Source organism: Colobus angolensis, unplaced genomic scaffold (assembly GCF_000951035.1).
Source record: "Colobus angolensis palliatus isolate OR3802 unplaced genomic scaffold, Cang.pa_1.0 Scaffold13, whole genome shotgun sequence".
In the NCBI taxonomy this organism is placed as follows: domain Eukaryota; kingdom Metazoa; phylum Chordata; class Mammalia; order Primates; family Cercopithecidae; genus Colobus; species Colobus angolensis.
This window is the reverse complement of record NW_012114252.1, coordinates 6216609-6241092: the sequence shown is the minus strand read 5'-3', so window position 1 is coordinate 6241092 and position 24484 is coordinate 6216609. Positions and strand designations below refer to the sequence as shown.

General features: G+C 37.9%; 1 protein-coding gene across 1 annotated transcript in view; it reads right to left on the bottom strand.

The window, feature by feature from the left end:
* DNAJC3 (DnaJ (Hsp40) homolog, subfamily C, member 3) overlaps window positions 1–24484 on the bottom strand; it is a 107032-nt gene that overhangs the window by 15907 nt on the left and 66641 nt on the right. Inside the window, exons 5-9 of the mRNA XM_011933801.1 lie at window positions 19400–19552; window positions 17020–17201; window positions 16429–16548; window positions 13573–13678; window positions 13368–13488 (exon numbers count right to left, since the gene is read on the bottom strand). Coding sequence (XP_011789191.1) covers window positions 13368–13488; window positions 13573–13678; window positions 16429–16548; window positions 17020–17201; window positions 19400–19552 — 682 coding nt within the window. The remainder of the gene's footprint in view (window positions 1–13367; window positions 13489–13572; window positions 13679–16428; window positions 16549–17019; window positions 17202–19399; window positions 19553–24484) is intronic.

Below are 24484 nucleotides of genomic sequence, written 5' to 3'. Positions count from 1 at the left end.
TATGACTACACATTCATAAAGGGCACACATTTTGGTGTTTTTCAATTCAACGTTTTTACTGTACAAACATTCTATTTTCTCTTTTTAAGGGTGTTAACTACTTTAGATATTCCATGTAAGTAGATTCATACAGTATTTTTCTGTGTGTGGCTGGGTTATTATATTTAGCATAATGTCCTCAAAATTTGTCTTTATGGTAGATATTAGAAAACTTCCTGCTTTTTAAAAGCTGAGTAATATTCCATTTTTTTGTATTCTAAGGTATATGTATCCACTCATTCGGTAAAGGAAGTTTAAATTGCTTTCACCTATTGGCTTTTGTGGATAATGCTTCAATAAATGGTGTGCAAATAACTCACTTGAGCATGTATGCAAGAGATGAGACGTGTGCTGCATTCTGCTTCATTGCTTTGATGTCCTGCCTTTATACCCATGCCAAAGTGCTTTGGTTACTGTAGCTTTGTTTGGTGTTCAGACATTATTAAGTGTAATGCCTCCAATATTTTTCTTCTTTTAAGATTGTCAGACTTTTCGTGGTCCCTTGAGATTTCATGTAATTTTGTGGGTTTTTTTCTATTTTCAGAAAAGTAAAATTGGGAACTGAAAGGCACGCTGCACGTGTGGGTCACTGTGGGCAGCACGGCCATCTTCACAATATTATGTCTTCCGATCCTTCAACAAGAGCATGCTCGAGAGTGTGGTGTCTGATTTTCTTATTTTGTGAATTTTTCAGTTTTCCTTCTGTTACTGATTTCTAGTTTTATTCCATTTGGGCCATCAATCATAGTCTGTAAAATTTCACTTTTAAAAAATTTGTTAAGACTTGTGGTGTCACATATGGTCTATCTAGGAAAATGTTTCATGAGCTACTGAAAAGAATGTGTACTCTGCTGTCTGTATACATTTGTTAGGTGTAATTGTTTTATGGTGCATTCTAGTTTTTTGTTCCCTTATTAATATTCTATCTTGTTTTATTATTCATTACTAAAAGTGGGATACTGAAGTATCCTGCCACTATTATGCTGCTGTCTATTTTTTGCTTCAATTCTGTCAATATATGCTTTTTGTTTTTGGGAAAACTGATGTCAGATATATTCATAGATTCTCAATGAATGAACCCTTTTATTATAATGTCCTACTTTGTCTCTTGTGAATTTTGAATTAAGTAAATCTGTCATATCGATAAATGCACATTTGCTTAACCTATTTAAAAGAATTTCATTGACTCAAAAAGCAAAGCCCAAACAAAACATTTTCACAGAGAAAGCTGTCACTAAGTCACCTTCCAGTAAAGCAGCAGTCTTTCCAGAGATTGTTCCAAACTTTTACACCACAGGTGATTCCAGTGTCTCCAGAACACTGAAAAAAGAAAACTTCTAAACAATTGAACTGAATTCTTACCCTAATTAATAGTTTACCATACATAGAAGTCTGTGTGAAAAATCATTTTTCCTCTGAATTTCTGAGAAGCTGCAATATTCCCTTCTGGCATCAGACACATTCATATCACTTTCTGAGGATGCACTTTAAGCAAAATATAAAAAGAATCCAAGAAAGATGAAGACATGATTAAATTTTTAAAAAGAAGACAGAAAAACCCAGAAAGGCAGTGAAAGGAGTTCTGGGGCAAAAGATGTGCAGCAGGCCAGGCACAGCCAGGAGTTATAGGGCTAAAGAATATCTTCAGAGTGAAAAGAAAAAAAATGTAAAAAAAAAAAAAAAAAGTATCTTCACAGAGAGCAGATCTCATTCATACAAACTGTGTCATTAAAAATCTCCAGATGTTCTTAGTAAGACAGAGGCATAGGTTTCTTCTGGCAGAGAAACAGTAACTCTAACTCGGGGTGAGGCTTACCGAAAACTCCTGCGCCAAATGAGAAGCATACTAAAGGTGTGGCCGTGTGTGATCAGGTGACTCCATGTACCTGACACTGGTTGGTGAAACGATGACATCTCCTTCTCTAAGCATTCAAACGCATGACTTGAGACTGCAGTTATACAGTACATTAGTCTACTAAATGGCTTTCATTTCCTTACTATCCACAATTATAGTTAGAGGAAATAATCTAAATACTACAAACATTATAAAAGTATACTAACACATACTTAAAATGTAGTTGAAAGATCAGATGGAAATATACTAATTTCCTTATTATCAGTAGTATACAATTGAGATGCTATCTAAAGATGACAGAGCAAGAAAGAAACTTGGGTATATTAAAATTTATTTATATTACATTAAAGCTGTAAATATAACCAAAAGATCAAATACTCAACTAAAATTGAAGTTGAGAAAGAACAGAAGGAACTAGTGAGGTCTACTCAGTTCTTCCTCTTCTGTAACAGGCAGACAAGGGATACTGCCTAAAATTGATAAATCAAGAGCTAGAGGAAGACTTATTTTAATTTCAGTTATAGTGGTAGCTAATAATTAGAAACTATTAAACTAATATTAGAAATTTATTTAAAAAGTGGTTACAGTCAGGTGCAGGACATGCACCTATAGGCCCAGCTACTTGGGAGGCTGAGGCAGGAGGATGGCTTGAGGTCAGGAGTTTAAGACTACAGTGCAAAATAATCACGCCTGTGAAAAACTGCTGCGCTCCAGAGGGGATACTAGAAATATTCAAATCATCTAAATGACAACAGAAACAGAGGAACAAAACTCAAAAACAAAAGGACAAAAAGAAAACAATAGTAAAATTGCGGACCTACATACAACCATATCAATAATCACATTAATACTGATCAAGTAAACACTTCAAACAAAGGAGATTATAATTATCAAAATTGATAGAAACAAAGCAAGTTGCAACTACATGATGTCTGTAAGAGACACACTTATAAAGGCACAAAGACATTGAAAGTAAATGGATGAAGACAGATACACCATGCAAGCAATAAGATCAAGAAGGCAGAGGTGATTCTATTAATATCATATAAAATCATTCAAGAAAAAGAGTATTGCCAGGGATAGGAACACTGGGTAAGAATAAAAGTAAAAATTCATCAGGAGAACACTTGACAGTCATAAATATGTAGGCTAATAGCAGAGCTTCAAAATGCATGAAGGAAATATTGACAATATTAAAGAGAAACAGGAAAGTTCACAATTTCCACAACAGATAAAGATCTTAACAACTCTCACCTCATACCTGATGGAAAAACTAACAAATATTACACCCAGCAATTGCAGAATACACCTTATTTTCAAGTGTACATAGAATATATCAAGGTAGATACCATGCTGGACCACAAAACAAGCCTAAATAAATTTAAAAGGAAGGAAATCACACCTAGCATGTTCTCTGACCACAATGGAATTAAATTCAAAATAAATGATAAAGTACCTAAGAAACCATCAAGTATTTGAAAATTAGAACACCTATACATAATCCATGCATCACAGAAGTCAGAAAGGAAATTACAATACACTTCAAGCCAAGTTATAATGAAAGTAAAACAAAATGTGAAAGGTGCAACTTTAAATGCTTGTATTTAAAAAGAAAGAAAGGCCTAAAATCAATGAACGTTCTAGCAAAAGCACAAAGTACAACCAAAGTCAGTCTAAGGAACTAAAGAGCAGAAATTGATAAAGTAATAAAGAAAAACCATAGAAACCATTAACAAATCCTGAAGTTGGTTCCTTAAAAAGATCAACAAAATTGACCAAACTCTGTCTACAATGATCAACAGGAAAAAAGAAAATACAAATTATTAATATTACAAACAAAGCAGGAATCATCTTACAGATCTTATAGACATTAAATAATAAGATATTATGAACTTCATGCCAACAAATTCAGCAATGTCAAGAAATGGAAACATTCCTTAGAAGATGTAACTTATAAAAACTAACACAGATGAAACAGAAAATATTAATAACCTTATACTGAATAATACTAAGTAAGGCCAGTTGCAGTGACTAACGCCTGTAGTCCCAGCACTTTGGGAGGCCAAGGTGGGCAGATCACTTGATCCCAGGAGTTTGAGACTAGCCTGAGCAGCATGGCAAAACACCATCTCTACAAAAAATACAAAAACTAGCCAGGTGTGGTGGGATGCACCTGTAGTCCCAGCTACTCGGGAGGCTGAGGTGGGAGGATCACTTGAGCCTGGGAGGTCAAGGCTGCAGTGAGTCATAACTGTGCCACTACATTCCAGCCTGGGTGACACAGCAAGACCTTGTCTCAAAAAAAGCAAAAACAAAATTTAAAAAAGCTAAAATTGTCATCAAAAATCATCCTACCAAAAAAAAAAAAAAAAAAAAATCAAAAACGACTTCCAAGACGAAGATGGTTTTACTGGTGAATTCTCTCAAACCTTAAAGAAAAGATGATACCAATCTTATATGACTTTCAGAAAATAGAGGAGGAAGGAACAATTTTGAACTGGTTGAGTCCAGTGTACCCTTAACACTAAACTCTGACAAAGACATTACCAAAAAAACTTATAGAACAATTATCCCTCATGAACACAGATGCACACTTCTTAAAATGTCAGCAAATCAAATCCAGCAATATCTAAATCCCTGTCCAAGAAGAGTTTGTCCCAATAATTAAAGGTTGACTTAACTTTTGAAATGTCAGTTTAATTTAGCACATTAATGGAATAAAGGGGAAAACATAAATATATAAATAAGTTCAAGTCTGTAACAAAACGAAACAGCAAATATTTTTAAGTGGGTAAGCACGTAGAGAATGCTTGCTTCACAAAGTAAGATATTTAAACACAGAAACAACACATGAAATTATTCAACAACCCTAGTCAACAAGGAAACACACATTAAAACCACAATCGATACTCACACACACCGAAATGGATAAAACTAAAAAGAGTGACAACACAAAATCTTTGCAAGGATGTGGAGCAACTGGAACTCTTGTACTTTATTGTGGGAGTATGAATTATACATTACCTTAGAAAGAGTCTGGCAATTTCTTTTAAAACTGAGCAAGCACCTTACACTATGACAGCAACTCCGCTTGCAGATAAACAAAAACATACGTCTAAAAAAAGCCCGTTAGAATAATGTTCGTAGCAGCTTTTTTTTAATAACTAAAAAAGTCAGCTGAAGTGCCTGGTAATATGACAGTACGTAAAGTGTGATATATGCATGAAATGAAATATCCTTCATCAAGGATAGGATTATTGGTGAAATACTGAATACTTTTTTGCTTTTTTATAGTAGAAAAGTGATAACAGTGCTACCAGCCCACCACCTGTTTTTCAAAATGAAGTTTTACTGGAACACAACCATGCCTATTCATTTGCATATTATCTATAGTCACATTTGCATATTATCTATGGTCACATTTGCACTGCAATGGCAGAGCTGAGTAGTTGCAACAGACACCACATGGTGCGCAGGGTCTCTACTATTTGGCTCTTTATAGGAAAAGTTTGCCAACTTCTGCTCTTGATCAATAAAAAAGAATAAACTACCAAAGCACGTAATAACATAAATAAATCTCAAAAATATGCTGAAGGAATGAAGCTTTATACAAAAGAGGATATACTATACATGGCTGTATTTATATAAAGATCTGGAATTGGCCAAGCTAATCCATGATGGAGAAAATCAGAACAGAGTTGCCTGTGGGGGATGGGATGGGGACTGATTGGTAAGAGACAAGAGGGTAATATAATGTCCTATATCTTGACAGGAGTTGGGTTAAACAAAGATTGTCTCCTCTGACCAGAAATTTGGTCAGCTCCTCTGAGTCCTGTTTCTGACCAGATCCAGACTCTAGACTTCCCTCTCTGTTCCTGTGGAATCCAGCTTGAGCAAGAATCCTGCTACATCAGTGTAGGGAAACCCCTCCCCACCAGTATCTGTCACACTTCTCACCCTCCACTCTCCATATGACCTTGGCCTGCCTTCAACACAGAGTCTGTTGACCTTAACTAGCAAGAATCCCACCCACTGACCCCCAACACTGCTCCTTGGCTATAAATCCCCATTTGTCCTTGCTGGAGTCAGAGTCAAACCCAATCTGTCTCCCCAGTGCAAGACCCCATTGCAGTGGCCCCTCTACCTGCACCGTAGTCCCCCTTGAATAAAGTCTGACTTACTGTCTTTAACAAGTATCATGAATGATTTCTTGCTTTAACATGTCGCATGGGTATCAGACCTTAGGAATGGTATCCCTAAGACTTGTACATTTTACTGTATCTAAAATTATCACTAAAGAAAGAAAAAAAATGGAGGACAGTAAACAAATTCAAGTTAATGATACACAAGTTGAAGTATTTGGGGGAAAAGTAAACCAAATACCTTTTTTTAAATGCATCATAAAAAGATGAACTGATGGATAAATGGAGGGCTAGAGAGACAGATACATGTGATAAGGCATCGTCAACTGTTAATTTCAGTATCTGTATGGTGAGGACATGGGTGTTCATTGTGAAATTCTTTCAACTTTTCTCTTTATTTGGAATTTCTCATAATAAAATGTTGGGTAGAGTGTTTACCTGCTGTGAGACTGTCATAATATAAACAATGAAAATAAAAAGTTTCCCACCACTATGTTTTATGCATATTCATCCTTAAGACATCAATGGGAAAGATCCTATACCTAAGAACCTTAGGGTACAGCCTCATGATGAGCCCAGAAGTGTATGAGAGCTGTGAGCTCAGTGAAGAGGGCTGAACAATTTAAAGTCAGTTTCTCCCACTGAAGTAACTACTTCCTACAGTGGATCACATTCTAACATCAAATCTGAGGGCAAGTCTAGCCATTATATTTTAGGCCAATTTAAACAATGAAGAGAGATACTATGTTTAATTCTATACACAGGGGCCAAAATTTGTTCTGCACACTAACTGAATCCGATACACTAACATGCTCTATACATCTGTTTTGTTGACTTTATTTTTAGCATCTATTATACATGAGGGACTGTTAACATTTTTATAGGGGAAAAGAGATAAAAGTGCTAACAGTAAAACACAAATAAAATAATTGCAGTTCTGTTGAATTATGAGATTTTAAATCTTATGCTGTACTTTATCAACAGTTAAGAAATATCACCAGCTCTATTCAAAGCACTGGAGTAGGCAGATACAAATACAGGCCTTCGTTCATATACTTAGTCTGTTTCTATTTAAGATGATGAAAAAATCTTGGGTTTTTTTTTTTTTCCTTTCTTAAAGAAGCATACTTGAGATCACACTCATTAGTCATAGGAAATTACAGTCTTGTCAATTAACAAAAAGCCAAAATGGTAACATATCTATGACTGTTTCATATAGGTGTCTCTATCCAAACCTACCCTGCACTAGATCAAACATGTCTTGTCACTGTTGGGAGAGGGCAAAGGACCCCTCCACAGCTTTCTAAGCATCTGTCCCAGCTCTGCACCTGCAGTGACCTTTTTGATCTTTTTTTCCTTAGCACTTTTTACTTCCAACACTTTAAGCTTTTCATAATTTGGAAATCCATCTTATGTCTTTTTCTGAATAATATTGTTTGACTATTGTAATAGTTTCCTACTTCCTCACCTCCATATTATGCTCATGGGTTCAGAGAGTTGGCACCAGAGGGAGTACAATGTTTTACCCAACTGATATGGTCAGCAAATGTGCTAATCCCAAACTAGCAGGTAGCTATGTAGTGTTCCTTGTAACCACACACTTTTCAAAAGAAATGAGAAGTCTGCAGCTGCGGCTAAGAGGCCTGAGTGAATAAAAACTGCAAGCACGACTTTACAGTTCAGGAAATGTACAGCCAAAGGACTTCATCAACCTACATGCCATACCCCACTAACTGTTTTTGCAAAGGACTAGCCATTTATTCTAACCACCTGCTTCCAACTAATTAGCTGAGCTACAGTAGATGAACTTATTTCAAGAGGTGGAAGTTTCAGGAGCATCTGCTTTTTAGATTCTGATTACATGTGTCCATGGTTATTATAATGTTGTATAAAGAATGGCAATAATATAAGCAGCCTCCAACTTACAAAGTCACATTTAGTTATGATCTTAAATACAATCAGCATCTTCCAACAAAGACCAATCTCTTCCGCTTCTCCTCCACATAAACAGAAGCCAGGAACCCCTGGTTAACAACCTTGAAAAAAAGCATCAGCCAAGAGAAATCCGATCTGCTAGAGGGAATGGTCTCCTTCATGCCCAGGAGGCAGGCCTGTGGCCCCAGTACCTCCCTCCTAGGCTGCCTGACCTGGTGGCACAAGCACTTGCCTGAAGTTCCACTATTCAGACTCCTTTGGGTTAAAAATGTTTATCTCATAAGGAATAGAAACCAAGCAGCGTTTTTAACAAATATCTTAAATTTGACCACTCTTACCAAAACGCAGCTGTGCTGGGGGCTGAAACTGCTGATGCACAGAGGTGGTGCGTGTGTATATATATATGTATTTTTTTTTTTTTTTTTGAGACTGAGTTTTGCTCATGTTGCCCAGGCTGGAATGCAATGGCCTGATCTCGGCTCACTGCAACTTCCAACTCCCGGGTTTAAGTGATTCTCCTGCCTCAGCCTCCCGAGTAGCTGGGATTACAGGTGCACACCACCATGCCTGGCTAATTTTTGTATTTTTAGTAGAGACAGGGTTTCACCATGTTGACCAGGCTGGTCTCGAACTCCTGATCTCAGGTGATCCACCTGCCTCAGCCTCCCAAATTCTGGGATTACAGGTGTGAGCCACCATGCCCAGCCGGTATAAATTTTGAACACAGAATACTTCTGTGGGATAGGGCGGGCCTAGGTAGTATGACAGGGTGGAGTCCCAGGATAAGCAAGAGGGCACGAGAATCTGCGAATAGGACAACACCCTAGGGAATCAAAAGATAAACTTTACCTCTTTCACAATTTTGCCCAGGCCAGCCTTCATCCAGAGAACGCACTCTACTTGGCCCTATTCACAGAATTATTGATATTACTAGTAACACTATAATAACTTGTGTCAAAGGGAGTTCATGCAGCAGTCACGGAATTATTGATATTACTAGTAACACTACAATAACAGCTGGGTCAAAGGGAGTTCAGGCAGCAGTCACAGGTTAGTCCTAGCTAGCTAGGCATCCCACACAATACTGTGTGTACAGAAAAGTCAATGCAAGTTCCAAACAAGCTGAAAATGAGTACAGTGGAAACCACTGATTTAGATGCGGCTGAACATTTTCTGAGCATCATCTTGTTTAATAGCCACCACAATTCTAGGAGATAAGTACTGTTCTTATTCCTATTTTACAGACAAGTAGAGTAAAAAGTAACAAATTAAATGACTTGATTGAAACCATATAGCAAAAATAAATGGCATACTCCAAAGAAAATATGCAAATGGCCAAGAAGCATATGAAAAGATGCTCAATATCACTAATCATTAGGGAAATACAAATCAAAACCAAAACCAGATACCACCTTCAAGCCCATTAAGATGGCTACTATCAAAAAAAAAAAAGAGAAAATCTAAAATGTTGACCAGCTGAGCACGGTAGCTCACACCTATAATCCCACCACTTTGGGAGGCTGAGGCGGATGGATTACTTGAGGTCAGGAGTTCGAGACCAGCTTGGTCAACATGGTGAAAACCCTGTCTCCACTAAAAATAAAAAAAAATAAAAATAAAAAGCCAGGTGTGGTGGCACACACCTGTAATCCCAGCTACTCAGGAGGCTGAGGCAGGAGAATCACCTGAACCCAGGAGGTGGAGATTGTAGTGAGCTCATATTGCACCACTGCACTCCAGCCTGGCCGACAGAGCAAGACTCTGTCTCAAAAAAAAAAAAAAAAAATGTTGATGAGGATGTGAAAGAATCAGAATCTTTATACACTGCTAGTAAAATTGTAAAATGGTGTAACCATGACAGAAACCAGTAGGGAAGTTCCTCAAAAAATTAAAAAAGAACTAGCATATGATTTTGCAATCCCACTTCTAGGTAGAGATCCAAAAGAATTGAAACCAGGGTCTCAAAGAGATATTTGCACACCCATATCCACAGCAACACCATTCCAATAGCCAGAAGGCAGAAACAACACAAATGTTCATCAGTGGATGAATTAATAAAGAAAATGTGGGATATCCATACAACGGAATACTATTCAGCCTTAAAAGAAAAAGAAATCCTGTCACATGCCACAACATGGATGAACCTGGAGAATACTATGCTAAGTGAAACATGCCAGGCACAATAAGACAAATAGTATATGATTCCAATTACATGAGGATCTAGAATAGTGAAATTCAGTGACAGAAAGCAGAATGGTGGTTCCCAAGGGTTAAGGGAGAGGTAAAAAGGAACGGCTGTTTAATGGGTACAGAGATCAGATTAGAAAGATGAAAAAGTTCTGAAGATTTTTTTCACAGCAATGTGAGCATATTTAACTCTACTAAATTATACATGTAAAAATGGTTAACATGGTAAATTTTATATTGTATCTTTTACCAGAATTAAAAACAAAAAATAGAATAACTGGCCAGGCACGGTGGCTCATGCCTGTAATACCAGCACTTTGGGAGGCCGAGGCAGGTGGATCACGAGGTCAGGAGTTCAAGACCAGCCTGGCCAACATGGTGAAACCCTGTCTCTACTAAAAATACAAAAATTAGCTGGGCATGGTGGCGCAGTTCCTGTAATCCCAGCTACTTGGAAGGCTGAGGCAGGAGAATTGCTTGAACTGGAACCCGGAAGGCAGAAGTTGCAGTGAGCCGAGATCACGCCACTGCACCCCAACCTGGGCTACAGAGCGAGACTCCATCTCAAAAAAAAAAAAAAAATAGAATAACTGCACAAAGCCAGACTCAAAGGCAGGACTAATTCTAAATTCCCTACTCTCCACTATGACTTCATTGTATAATAAATAAATTACCTTCATTCATTCAGCAAACATGAGTGCCAGCACAAGCACCAGGAATGCATCAGTTAACATAACAGCCACAAGTCTCTGCCCTCACATCGCTAAAGTTCTAGCAAAATATAACTGATCATTTCCTAAGGACACCTGTGTTACCCCTATATTCAAAGGAATTTGCCAATATTTTAGTATTGCTTCAGTGTCAGTTTCTTCCTCTCAAAAGCTATTACAACGGAGAATTTCCCTTGATTTTTCAAGATCTCAGAGGCATCCTCAAATAACAGTCTTACTTTACTTGCTTTCTATTGAGTGATATCCCGATATGTTTCCTGATAATTCTAAGCCCCAAATTAATAAATGTCCATGTTCCATTATTCACTAACCTACACCTATTCATTCTTTATTATGTACCTGCCATCATTTTTAATTGCTTATTTTAAAAAGGTAAAACCAGGAAGAAGAATATGGAAAGCATATTTCTAACTCAAGTAAACTGAAGACATACTGTTATTTAGCTTAGTTAAGTAGATTATTATTTATTTACATCATTTACTAAACCCCTGATTCCAATCCAAACAAGTCAGATAATACTTGTCAGTTTCAGTTATACAGGCTCTTTTCCTTTCTTTCTTTTGCAAATTTAGAGAGCTGGTAACCATTCTCTCTCTCTCTCTTTAATAAATTCCTATACAAAAGAAGTTTTTCAAGGAAACAACAGGCTTCAAAGACAGATCAACTGGGCAGGGCCAATTGATCCGAGCACTTTGGGAGGCCAAGGCAGGCAGATCACTTGAGGTCAGGAGTTCGGGAATAGCCTGGCCAATATGGTGAAACCCCATCACTACTGAAAGTACAAAAATCAGCCAGGCGTGGTGGTGCACACCTGTAATCCCAGCTACTCGGGAGGCTAAGGCAGAAGAACTGGTTGCAATTAGGAGGTGGAGGTTGCAGTGAGCCAAGATCACACCATTGCACTCCAGCCTGGGTAAGAGACCAAGACTCCATTTCCAAAAAAAAAAAAGAAACCAGATCAATTATATCAAATTAGCACTAAGCATCTTTTTCTTCCAGAATTAAGCCATCAGGTTTCCCCAAAAAGCAAGTCAGTTTAACATTCAAGTTCCAAAAGCATCTTTCAAATTATATTTAGCATTCTACAAGATATAGCCTTTTTTTTTTTTAACAGCTAAGCTCTTTATATTCTTCTGTAGCTTCTCTAATTTCGCAGTGAGAGCTAAGAGTTTACATACAGATGACAAAAGTATCTTTGATAAAGAGTTCCAAAAACTAACTGGAATGCAAAATCCTAGAGTAAAACCATCTCACCAAGTAGACACGGTAGCTCAAAAGGAAAGAGAAGGAGCATGCTAAAGGGATTTTCTATGTGGACTACATGCCTTATTGAAGCCTGCTTATGAATATTAAAACATCATTTTGACTGCATTCAGTTCAAGCCTCATTCAGAGACCTCAAGGTCTGAATCCCCCACAAGATGTCACACGAATAGTAGTGACCAGGTTGTTACCATTGCCTGGAAACCAGGAACTTGCTTAGAAGCAAGATTCTTTTCTAATTGAGGAAAGCAGGGAAAAAGAGATTGACCAGTTTTGCCTTAAAAAGAGTATCACAAACCAAATTTTACCATTCAAACCCTTCATTTAACTATAAGAGAAAATTACTATTTTTGATTTAAAATGCTTTACCTGAATTTGAAACAAAATATTTGCAATAAGGGCTTATAAGGCTATTTTTTTTAAAAACTGTCTCATTTAAATGTTCATAACTTGGTGTCACATGAAAAAAGGTATAAAACTATATATATATATATATATATATCCATATATATATGGATTCTATTTTTCAAAAACTATATATTACTGTATACGCCACAGTTATCTTCCAGAAACAGGGCACTGCTTTTATCCAAGGTCCTCACAACATCTAGCAGGAATCTCTTGTTACTTCATTCGGCTTGAACAAAACAGGGCAGCAGCTGTCCTATTTTACTCAACAGCTTGGGGTCACAGAGGATCATTTTATATTAGGGATATATGACATATATGTATGCTTTCTGTATATATATTTCATACACACCGAGTATGTGTGTATATATATGTGTGTGTATATATATATAGAGAGAGAGACAGAGAGAGAATATGTATATGTGCATAAAATATAGAGTAATACATGTGCATAGACGAAAGTTGGAAAAGATAAATGCAAAATGAACAGTGATTACCTCTGGATGACATGAGAACTACAATTTAAATTTTCTATTTTATTTTTTTTCCTAACTTTCTACAAAAAAAAGCTAAAATATTTATTTTTCTATTGTACTGAACTGGTTTCAATGGCAGAACTCTTTCCTCACATGGTATATCTTTCAGGTTCCACTATGGAAGAGTAATTTTCAAGTTCTCTGCCATTTTTCTAAATCGTCAACATTTCCAGGTACTCTGGTAAACTTGTTTTAAGGAAAAGGAAGCTTAAAATGTGATAATTTCATAATCAACACTTCGGTACTGCAAATCAAATTCCTTAAAGATTTACCTTCATCATACATTTCCTCTATCAAATAGGCCTCTGCTCGATCTTTCAGGGCATTCACATTGTCAGGTTCCATCTGTAAAACTTCAGAACAAACCCTAATAGCTTCAACAGGCTTCTCGTCCTAAAAGGAAATGTGAGAAAGGGATTTATGGTTGGTATTCCACATGATGAGTTTTCACATTTCTGGGAACAAGTCAACTGTTACCTTAGAAAAGCAATGGCAAATCCTCTCCTTTGAACGAATTGTATATTCAGCAATGCTTGGCTCTGTTTTCATGACAGATTCATATTTGCTGGTAGCATCTGTGTATCTAAGAAATGAGCAAATCATGATAAGAAACTATGACATTCGATTTCCAGAGCTGTAGAAAGGCTCCTCCCCTCTTCACCATGTGTTGCTTAATCAATCCAATTGGATGAGGCCACAGCTTCAGATTTGGCTTTTCCCTTATTAATCTAGAGTCCCATAGAAGGTACACTCCATAATTAAGAGTTAAGAAATAAAAACATATGACCATAGGAGATGCAGATGGACAGAACAAAGCACACCTGTAAGTACCAATCAAACCAGAAGAATTTCCTTACAGAAACAAGCTCAGAATTCCAAACCTGAGTAAAACACCCTGTTGAAGTCTGACTTACACTGAGCACATTGAACAATACAGAGGTCAAGTTTTATTTCTTGGTCAGTAAACACTTCCATGAAAATAACGGAACCCATTACATGCCATTTTATATAATTAATGTCAGTATTCACAACAAAGTACAATGTAGTTCATACAGAAGGTACCTGATTAAATTCCCAACTGTATAAGCTTTCTAAGAATAAAAGCTATTTCCGCATTTTCTTTAAACCAGTAAAAAGTACTAATCCTGTTATATACTCAGTTATTTTTCTCAACAATAGTAAACTAAAAAATATGTTTCTATGCCACGGTGGCACATTATTCCCAAAGTGCTACAATCTTCATATGTAAATATGCTGATGTATTAAAACACAGGCTTAACTAAAACATTTAAAATAAAAGCCAGCTTCTCTATCATCCTCAACAAACTAACACAGGAACAGAAAACCAAACACTGCATATTCTCACTCATAAGTGGGAGGTGAACAATGAGAACACATGGACACAGGGAGGGGAACATCACACAGGGGGCCTGTGCGGGGCAGGCAGCAAGGGGAGGGAGAGCATCAGGACAAATAGCTAATGAATGCGGGGCTTAATACCTAGGTAATGGGTTGATAGGTGCAGCAAACCACCTTGGCACACGTTTACCAATGTAACAAACCTCCACGTTCTGCACATACATCCTGGAACTTAAAGTAAAAGAAAAAAGCAAAAAAGCCAGCTTCTGGGAAAGTGGAATAGATGTATTTTTCCCAATTCCTCCAGCTAAGCACAACTAAAAACCCTAGAAATTAAATGTATATTTTTTAAAATAGAAAACTTTCAAAGGAGGAGAGAAGACAGACTAGCTAGTGACTCAGGACCTGAGGAAAAATATAGTAAGAAGTTCCCTGGGTTCCTTTTTTCATATCATATATCCCAGACTTGGAGCTGAAGATTCCAGCAATGCAGAAATGCCAACAGGCCAACAGGTACAGAACGACAATAACAAAAACCTGCAGAAGTCTGCTCTGTCTAGCCAGAGGACCTGAAAAGGGCAGACTTGCAAACAGAAAACTTTTTTTTTTTTTTTTTTGAGACGGAGTTTCACCCTTGTTGCCCAGGCTGGAGCGCAATGGTGCAATCTCGGCTCACCGCAACCTCCGCTTCCTGGGTTCAAGTGATTCTCCCACCTCAGTCTCTGCAGTAGCTGGGATTACAGGCATGCACCACCATGCCCAGCTAATTTGTATTTTTAGTAGAGACAGGGTTTCTCTGTGTTGGTCAGGCTGGTCTCGAACTCCCAACCTCAGGTCCTTCAATGGATAAACGGTTAAACAAAGTGTGGTAGCATGTGTCTGAAGTCCCAGCTACTCAGGAGGCTGAAGCAGAAGGATCACTGGAGGCCAAGAGTTCAAGGCTGCAATGTACTGACTGCACCTGTGAACAGGTGGGCAACATAGTGAGATTGTCTCAAAAGAAAAAAAAAAAAAAGCCAATCCCAAAAATTTATACATTGTATGATTCTATTTATGTAACATTCTTAAAATGACAAAATTCTAGAAGTGACTAGATTAGCTAAGGAAGGGATAGGAACAACAGGGAAGTAGGTGTGGCTATAAGGGCAACACGAGGGGTCCTTGTTGGGATGGAATTATTCTGTATCTTGACTGCCCCCACATCAATATCCCCATTGTGACAAGGTACTATGGTTTTTCAAGGCGTTATAGTTTGCATAATGTTGGGGGAAAACTGAGTAAAGCATTCTCATGATGGTAACTTATAAAGCTACTAAAAGTAGAGGAATTAGAGCCTATTTTCTATTAGGCAGTTTTGTCTGCAGTGTCCTGTACTCTTTTCAGTCCTCCTGCCCAGCCTACAAACCCTTTACAAATAACACTCACACAGACACAGCCTCTTACTTCTGCCCACTCTTACTTACTCGTTAGGATTAGGATTTAAATATCTATCGTCTTCTCTAAAAAAAGCTTCTCTTTTACTCCTTGCCTTCACCATCCTGGTTTGGAGTAAATACTCCTCTTTGGTACTCTAATTATCCTATGCACATTCTATCACTTTGGTATCATATTGTCTTTTAATAATCTGTTCATATATGTGTCTCCCACGCAATGCTATAAACTTCTTAAGAACACAAACTACCATCAGGTTCATTTCTGCACCCTCAGGACATAGCTCAGTGCCTGATATAGGAGATAATAAATATTTGGTATAATACAAGTAAGTCTGCTGGTAAGAATACTACACAGTTACCATTATTTATATTCTTCCCTATTCCAAAAATGTCCAGTTCTGGTAGTTTTGCTAAGGCCGAGGGCTGTCTAGAATACCCCACCCTCAATGGCTGAGAAGTAAAAACAGTTCTGTAATTCACTTGTGCCCACAGTCTAACATATAAGGAATGGCTGGACAGCTGGAACAACCCGTATTCTCACCTGCCGTCTCTGATGAGCTCTTCAGCTGACTCAATCAGCTTATTAAGTTTCTTTACTTGTTTATAGTGTGCAAAACACCTTTTATGATCCTGGTCAAGTTTAAGACATTCCCGAACTTCACTGTTCATGTATTTAAAAAAAGGAAAATACTCCATGTCAAAACAATCAATGAGTAGTTTTCCACGCTAAATACAGAAATCACAATAAAAATATTTTTTGTTTGCAACAATTAAACAAAAACATACTGAGACTTATAATTTACTATACACATTTATATATGGCATTGTACCATGCATACATTTGTTAATTCAAATTAAAATGACTTACTACCATTACATAGTAAACACTCAATTTTGTTTCTAGAAATATAAGAGCCTTCCTGTTTATTTTAATAAGCAGCTTCATGAAAACAAACTATGTGGAATTAAAGTAACATGGGAATAACACAAAATATATAAATGGATATACAATATAAAAACAGCCTTAACCACCATCATCTTCTTAATTTAATATTAAAATGTTAAAACAAGATGAGGTTATCTTACTGCCAACAATTAAAGAAGATCAGACATGTGTGTCACTAGGACTGACCTGAGGGATAGTTCGTGGTCTCCTAGCTGGTAGTACAGTGTGCTTATTTTATAAAACGCCTCAGTATTATCATTCTTCAACTTTGATGCAGCTTTTAAGTCACTTATAGCTTTCCTAGGTTCTCCTTCTTTTATAAAACATTCAGCTCGAAGTTCCCGTAGTTCTGCATCCCAAACACAAACCTTGAGGAACAAAAGAACTAGACTTTAAGGAAGAAAAAATTATGCACATTCATTGTTGCATTCCACGTTTTTATCTACGTATTTATCAACATAAAACATTCTCAATTAATGTGATGACTTATAGACTGCAAATATTATTTTAAAATCTGATACAATTTAAATGTGACAAAACTGATGTGACAAAATAGTTTCTCCAAAAATGTTATAAATGAATTCTAATGGGGGAAGGGATATATATAATAACAAGGCCCTTTTCTTACCTTCTTTGATTATATAATTCTAAGACACTGAAAATAAGAAAACATAGCATTTACTATTGGAGGGTTGTTCCTAGTGAAGCATATTTGAAGAGAATATTCTGTTATCAGATTTTTATACTTAATCAACAATTCTAATTTGTAGTCAAAAAATAAAATCTAGGTTCTAAATCGGCAAACTACTTTTTTCTGCTAATAACAACATTAAATTCTTAGCTGGGCACAGTGGCTCATGCCTATAATTCCAGACCAGCTTAGGCAGCATAGCAAGATCTCATCTCCACAAAAAATTTAAAATTATTAACTGGGTGCAGTGGAACACACCGGTGGTCCCAGCTACTCAGGAGGCTGAGGTGGGAGGATCACTTGAGCCCAGGAGGTTGAGGTTACAGTGAGCTATAATCGTACCACTGCACTCCAGCCTAGGTAACAGAGAGAGAGAGACCAAGTCTCTAAACAAAAAAATGTTTTAAGAAATTATCTTCTGTAAACTGTCACCTCCTTAAAAGTAAATCCTCATATCAAGAAAAAAATAAAAAAAGAAAGAAAGAAAGAAGAGAAGAGAAAAGAAAAAAATACCGTGAGAAAGCAGGAGGTTGAGGCTTCACCATCCCTATTTTATCAAAAAGTTCATAAGGGTTTAGTAAACACAATAGTCTTCTTCAAATCATAAACCCAAGAGCTCATCAATAAGGCTGGTGGAAGTATCTTTGCATATTTCTTAGAGCTGTTCTAAACTCGTATTGACTTTTCACATATATGAAAATATCAAAATCAACATTATACATAAATATCATGAACAATGAGCTAAGTCAAAATGGTCTATGGGAAAGTAAAAATGTAAACTATATTTCCTCAAAAAAGCATAAACAAAATAACCCAGTAAAACATGAATTCTACTGGACCATATCACAATATCTTCTGTCCATTCTACATATATCGTAAGTTTAGAGCCAAAATTAAATGAAACTGTATATCAAAATACTGTAAAAATCTTAAATAAATGTGAATTACGACTGCTTCCATTTGAATATTTCAGTAGACTTCCTTCAGAAATCAGGTGTCATTAAATCCTTCAGAGGCAAGGAAACCTAGACTTAGGTTTCCCTAGCTAGAACTCTCTGGATTCTATCAACCATTATTATTATTCTTCTTTTTTTTTTTTTTTGGCATGATCTCGGCTCACTGCAACCTCCGCTTCTCAGAGCCTCAGCTGGGATCACAAGCATGCATGCACCACCACACCATTTTTTTTTTTTTTTCTTTTTAAGACACAGGGTTTTGCCATGTTGGCCAGGCTGGTCTCAAACTCCTGGCCTCAAGTGATCCACCCACCTCGACCTCCCAAAGTGCTGGGATTACAGGCATAAACCACCGTACTCAGTCAATTATTAATATTTTTAGAGGCAGGGTCCCATTCTGTTGCCCAGGCTGGGGGACAGTGGAGCGATCACAGCTCACTGCAGCCACGAATTCCTGGGCTCAAGTGATCCTCCAACCTCAGTTCCCAAGTAGCTAGGACTACAGGCACATACTATCAACTCTTTATCTGCCTTATTTTCTAGAAATTTTTCTCTAAACATTCCTCTTTCCTCCCGAACATCATTTTTCCTTTTATTCCAACCATCTCTTTCATCTTTTATCCCATTATCTAACTGCTAGTTTTCTTCCCAAAAAAATACAAAATCAACTAAAATAGCAAAGCAAGCAATATATAAACATATTTAACTCTCATGCCATAGCACATTCAGTACATTTACTGAAAACTTCAGTCCAAATTTTGTTTTATATAAACATTATTTTATACTTAAGAGCTAAAAGCCCAAGGCCCAACCTGATTTTCTCCTGTCTAGGTTTTTGTGATATGTGACATGTCAAAGTATATAAATGTGCCTTACAATAAGTGTTAGGCTGGTCAACTGCAGTATCTAAGAAACTTACCTCTAAAATCTTATCAAGGAAGGCTATAGCAGCAGCATAATCTCCACTTTCAAAAGCATCAAGTGCTTGTGAACGCAAACGCTGCATTTCATCAGATTTTATAAGTTGAGACTGCGCTTCCTTTTCTTCATTTTCACTTGGATTAGATTTCAGCTATACAGAAAATGAAAAATTAAGCAGAGTTTTTAATCTCTTAAGTCTGATACCTATAATATACACAAGGGTCAACCATTCCAAATACTTAAGTTCATTGGGTAAAAAGGTAAAGAGATGCTGGAAAAACTGGCTTGTCTGATGACTGGATGCAGCAGGGAAGGCCCCTGATTTCTACCGATATGGTCCACGAGTATGAACAGATCTAGACTCAGAAGACCTGGGTCCCACAAACTTGCCGGGAAGCAAATACATGTAGGCACGTGAAAGGACAGAGAAGAACGGATGAAGGAAAGCACGTTGCTCACCTTCTTACATGTAGCTGCAGAGTGTATATAAATGTGCCTCACAATTTATTCTGAAGAATAAATTAACCTGAGTTTTATTTATTTTGCCTTCTAGTTATAGTTCATAAGTATTTTTTTAAGTATAAAATAACCAAAATAATGAAACACGTAGGGAAACTGAAAGAAGGGACCAGCTTTTTTAGAGGCTATAAGATTTAAAAAAAGATCTGATACCAAAAGGGTTAAAGTACAAGAAAGAATTGAGAGGGAAGTAAGAGTAATACCTTACTAAAAGGTGCATGATGTGGTTTTAAGAGATCTGCACACTGCCTCTTTTTAAAATAACTTTATAATGACATCATTTATATAACATAAAATTGCTCATTTTGAATGTACAATTCTTTGATTTTTTTAAATAAATTTACCAAGCTGTGCAACCATCAGCACGGTGTTAGACCATTTCCATCACCCCAGTAAGATCCCTTGTTTTTACTTACAGTTCACCCCACTCCCAACCCCAGCTCTGTGCACATGGACTCTTAACAATTTCTTCCTCCAGACAAAAAAATAATGTCTCAGAAAACCAGATAGCTACATTTTTTAACCTGAGGGGACGTTAAGATTGTAGTTTACATGTACCAATCTTTGAAATCTTAGTATTCTTATTAAGATGGAAACTATAACTGAAGGGCTCCAATTTTGGATGAGGTACAGACAAAGGAAAGCTAATTCTAGAAACCTGCCTCCTCAATGAGTCAATCACACTCCTCCTCCTTTCAGTGGATTAATTTTTAAAGTATATTCCCACTACCAACCTGGTGGGAGAGAACACTCCAAATGAGAAACTTTATCAATATTATTTATTGGTAAGGGTTTTATACTTGTCCATTTTGTGTTTTAGGATATATTAGCTATGCCATTTTGTCTGTTTTAACCCTTGACTTTGGAAGAACAGGACTTGAAGTATTCATAGGTAACTAGGAATTGGTAACCTCCACTCACTCTGGGGGAGGGTTTCCCTGAATGATTGCATCATCCAGTTTAAGGGTGTTGTTTGGAGCCAGACATGCTTGTCTCTATTTTCTTATCCTTTGGGTGGTCTTGAATACTTCGGATAAAAGGTATCAGAGAGAGTATGAATGTGTGTGCACTGTCACTTTGCTCTGGGTAAAAGTTTATTGATTAACTTGTTTCCTATGAGTACACTCCGACCCCTTTTGATAGAATGTATCAAACACTGACGGCCTCTTCAGGATCAAATTTGTACCTTTTTTCCTCTGAAACATTGGAGTCTAATTTCCTCCACACAATTTTTCCTGTTGGAAGGTGAGAGGAGAAGCCCTAAATCTCAGGACAGGAGCTGGAGGGCTCAGGTAATGGGAACAGGAAAGAGGGAGTGAGCTCAGGTCATCGAGGCCTCTGTGAGGCCAGAAGAGAGGTGGGGAAGACGGAGAGAGGATTCTTCCAAGGAGGTAAGAAAGGAGTTAGAGAAACAAAGGGCTTCCTTAGAAACGTGAGAGTTTCAAAAAGAGTCAAGTGAGATGAAGTTTGGGTTTGGGGGGGATTTTTTAATTCTTTTTTTTTTTATTTTTTTTGAGATGGAGTCTTGCTCTGTCACCCAGGCTAGAGTGCAGTGGTGCGATCTCGGGTCACTGCAACCTCCGTCTCCCGGGTTCAAGCAATTCTCCTGCCTCAGCCTCCTGAGTAGCTGGGACTACAGGCACCCGCCACCTCGCCCAGTTTTTGTATTTTTAGTAGAGATGGGGTTTCACCATATTGGCCAGGCTGGTCTCGAACTCCTGACCTTGTTATCCACCTGCCTCAGCCTCCCAAAGTGCTGGGATTACAGGCGTGAGCCACTAAGCCCAGCCAATTTTTTTATTCTTTAAAGAGACAGGGGACAGGGTCTTGCTCTGTCTCTCAGGCTGGAGTGTAGTGGCATGTTCTTAGCTCACTGCAATCTCCAGCTCCTCAGTTCAAGCAATCCTTGAGCCCCAGCTCCCAAGTAGCTGCAACTACAGGTGCACACCACTACAGCCAGCTAATTTTTTTATTTTTATTTTTGTAGAGACAGGGTCATCTCACTATGTTGCCCAGGTTGTTCTCCAACTCCTGGCCTCAGATGATCCTCCTGTCTCAGCCTTCCAAAGCACTGGGATTATACATGTGAGCCACTGTGCCCGTCTGAGATGAAGATTTTTATTATTACCACGAGGCTGTTGACTCCTCTCAATCACCTCCTCGTTTTCTCTACACCTGCATGTAGAGAATGGTCCTTGCTGACAATTCCCTCATTCCTCCCTTTTTCACGTTTCTTGACATCCTTTCTCTTCCTTACAGCTTTCACATTTCTGACTCTTTCAGCCAAATCCCTTCCTATGACAATATTTTATATTTTTTACTTCTCACTATGTATCCTGGTCACTGAGCTTCTGGAAAAATAATCCAGAATAGCTATGGGCTGGGGGCTTGTTCAAAGAGATGAGCAGCCTTCTGTATGACTGCACCTCTACTTCTGGCACCTCAAATAAAAACACCGGGTTGGCAGTTGTGGTAAGCAGCCTTCTAAGATGGCCCCCAGTGATCCTCGCCTCCTGGTATTCATGCTTTTCTGGAGCATGAGATGGACCTGATAACTCCTTTTAACAAACAGAATAACCAGCTAAGTTTGTCTGTTTTCAGTAGAGACAGGTTCTCACTATGTTGCCCTCCTGGACTCATGTGATCCTCCCGTGTTACCTCCCAATGTGCTGGTATTACAGGCATGAGCCACTGCACTCAGCCACAGCCACAGCATTTTTTTTGAGATGGAGGCTCACTCTGTCGCCCAGGCTGGAGCACGGTGGCGCAATCTCAGTTCACTGCAACCTCCGCCTCCCGGGTTCAAGTGATTCTCCTGCCTCGGCCTCCCAAGTAGCTGGGATTACAGGTGCGTGCCACCATGCCCGGCTAATTTTTGTACTTTTTTAGAGATGGGGTTTCACTATGTTGGCCAGGCTGGCCTTGATCTCCTGACCTGAAGTGATCCACCCACCTCGGCCTCCCAAAGTGCTGGAATTACAGGCATGAGCCACCACACCCAGCCCACGCCCGGCCTTTTTTTTTACACTTAAATCTTTGATGCATTTTGAATTTATCCTAGTATAAGGTAAGAGAGGTATGAACCTAGGCCTATTGTTTTTCAGTATAAAAGTCTGTTAAAAAACAGAGAATGACCAAAGTGATAAGCTGTCACGTCCTTGATTAGGTCACAAAAAACTGACTTCCATTATGCTAGCACTCCCTCTCACCTTCTCACTTGCTGGCTCTGAGGAAGCAAGCTGCCATGTTGTGAGATATGAGAGGGCCATGTGAGAAACAACCAAGGGAAGACTTTGGCCAAGAGTCTAACACCTCAAGAGGAACTAAACACTGCCAACTGGGTAAGTAAGTTTAGGGGCAGATAGTTTTCTGGCCAAGCCCTCAAATACTACTGCAGCCCTATCTCACACCTTCACTGTAGCCCATGACCCTGAAGTTAGTAGCAGACCCTGCTACACCATGCCCAGATTCCTAACCCCATAAACTGTGAAATCATATATATGTGTGTTACTTCAAGCTGCTAACATTGGATAATTTGTTATCTAGCAGCAGATAACCAATACAGTAGGAACACTGTTTGGAAATTTTACCATTTCTCAGTGACTGGGCTGTGAATATTTCCAAACAGATATTGCTTTAAAATAAAGTCTAGATGAATGAATTAATTAAACCCCAATCCTGGCAACCACTAATTAGCTATGTCTTTTCTGCATTTTCTTTACCAATAACAGAGGGATAATAATACCAACACCCTGTAGGGCAGTGACTGAGAGATAAGAAGATACTCTATGTAACACATAGCAAGTACTCGGAAAAGTGCTAACACACACTTTAGAAAGCTGCTCAATTTATTTCCCCTGGTATTAGATATTAGCCCACTTAAACTGGGTCCCCTCTATTAAAGTTACAGTGATTAAGGTCCTAGAATAATAGAACCTTTGACTTCTCTGAAGTTGAAATAAAATCAGACTTTGGCATAAAATAAATTCAACGAATTGCTTATGCCTCAAGAAATTAATATTTCTAATTCTATTTAATGTTTTGGGGTAAGTAGCAAAAATTTAAATTTTCATTTGATATTATTTGATAGCATATAGAAAAATATGTAACACTTGAGGTATATGCAACATTACATTCTGCAGTTACTTCTAGAATTTGCCCTCACATATTCTTTCTGCACATATGTTTCTTGTTAAAAGAACTATACAAAAATAACACTAATTTGAATGTCCAAAAAAAAAGAAAAAGAAAAAACATAAAGAACTAATGTTTTTGGAAACAACAGTATACAAGTCAGGCGGTGAGTGACTGAATTAAAGTGTTCTAAAATCCTTGTGTTTTGATTACCTTGTTAAGCATGCATATTAAAATTCCTGAGGTAATGACTATGAGAAAAAGACACAGCATGTATAACCATATGGAAAGAACAGACTAAGGAAGAATCAGCTAAATCCATTGAGGGTGGGGAGAAAGCAGGAGGGAAGAAGAAGGAGGGTGGACGGATGGAAAAGAAATAGTTGGATAGCACTTTGGGAGGCCGAGGCGAGTGGATCAGAAGGTCAGG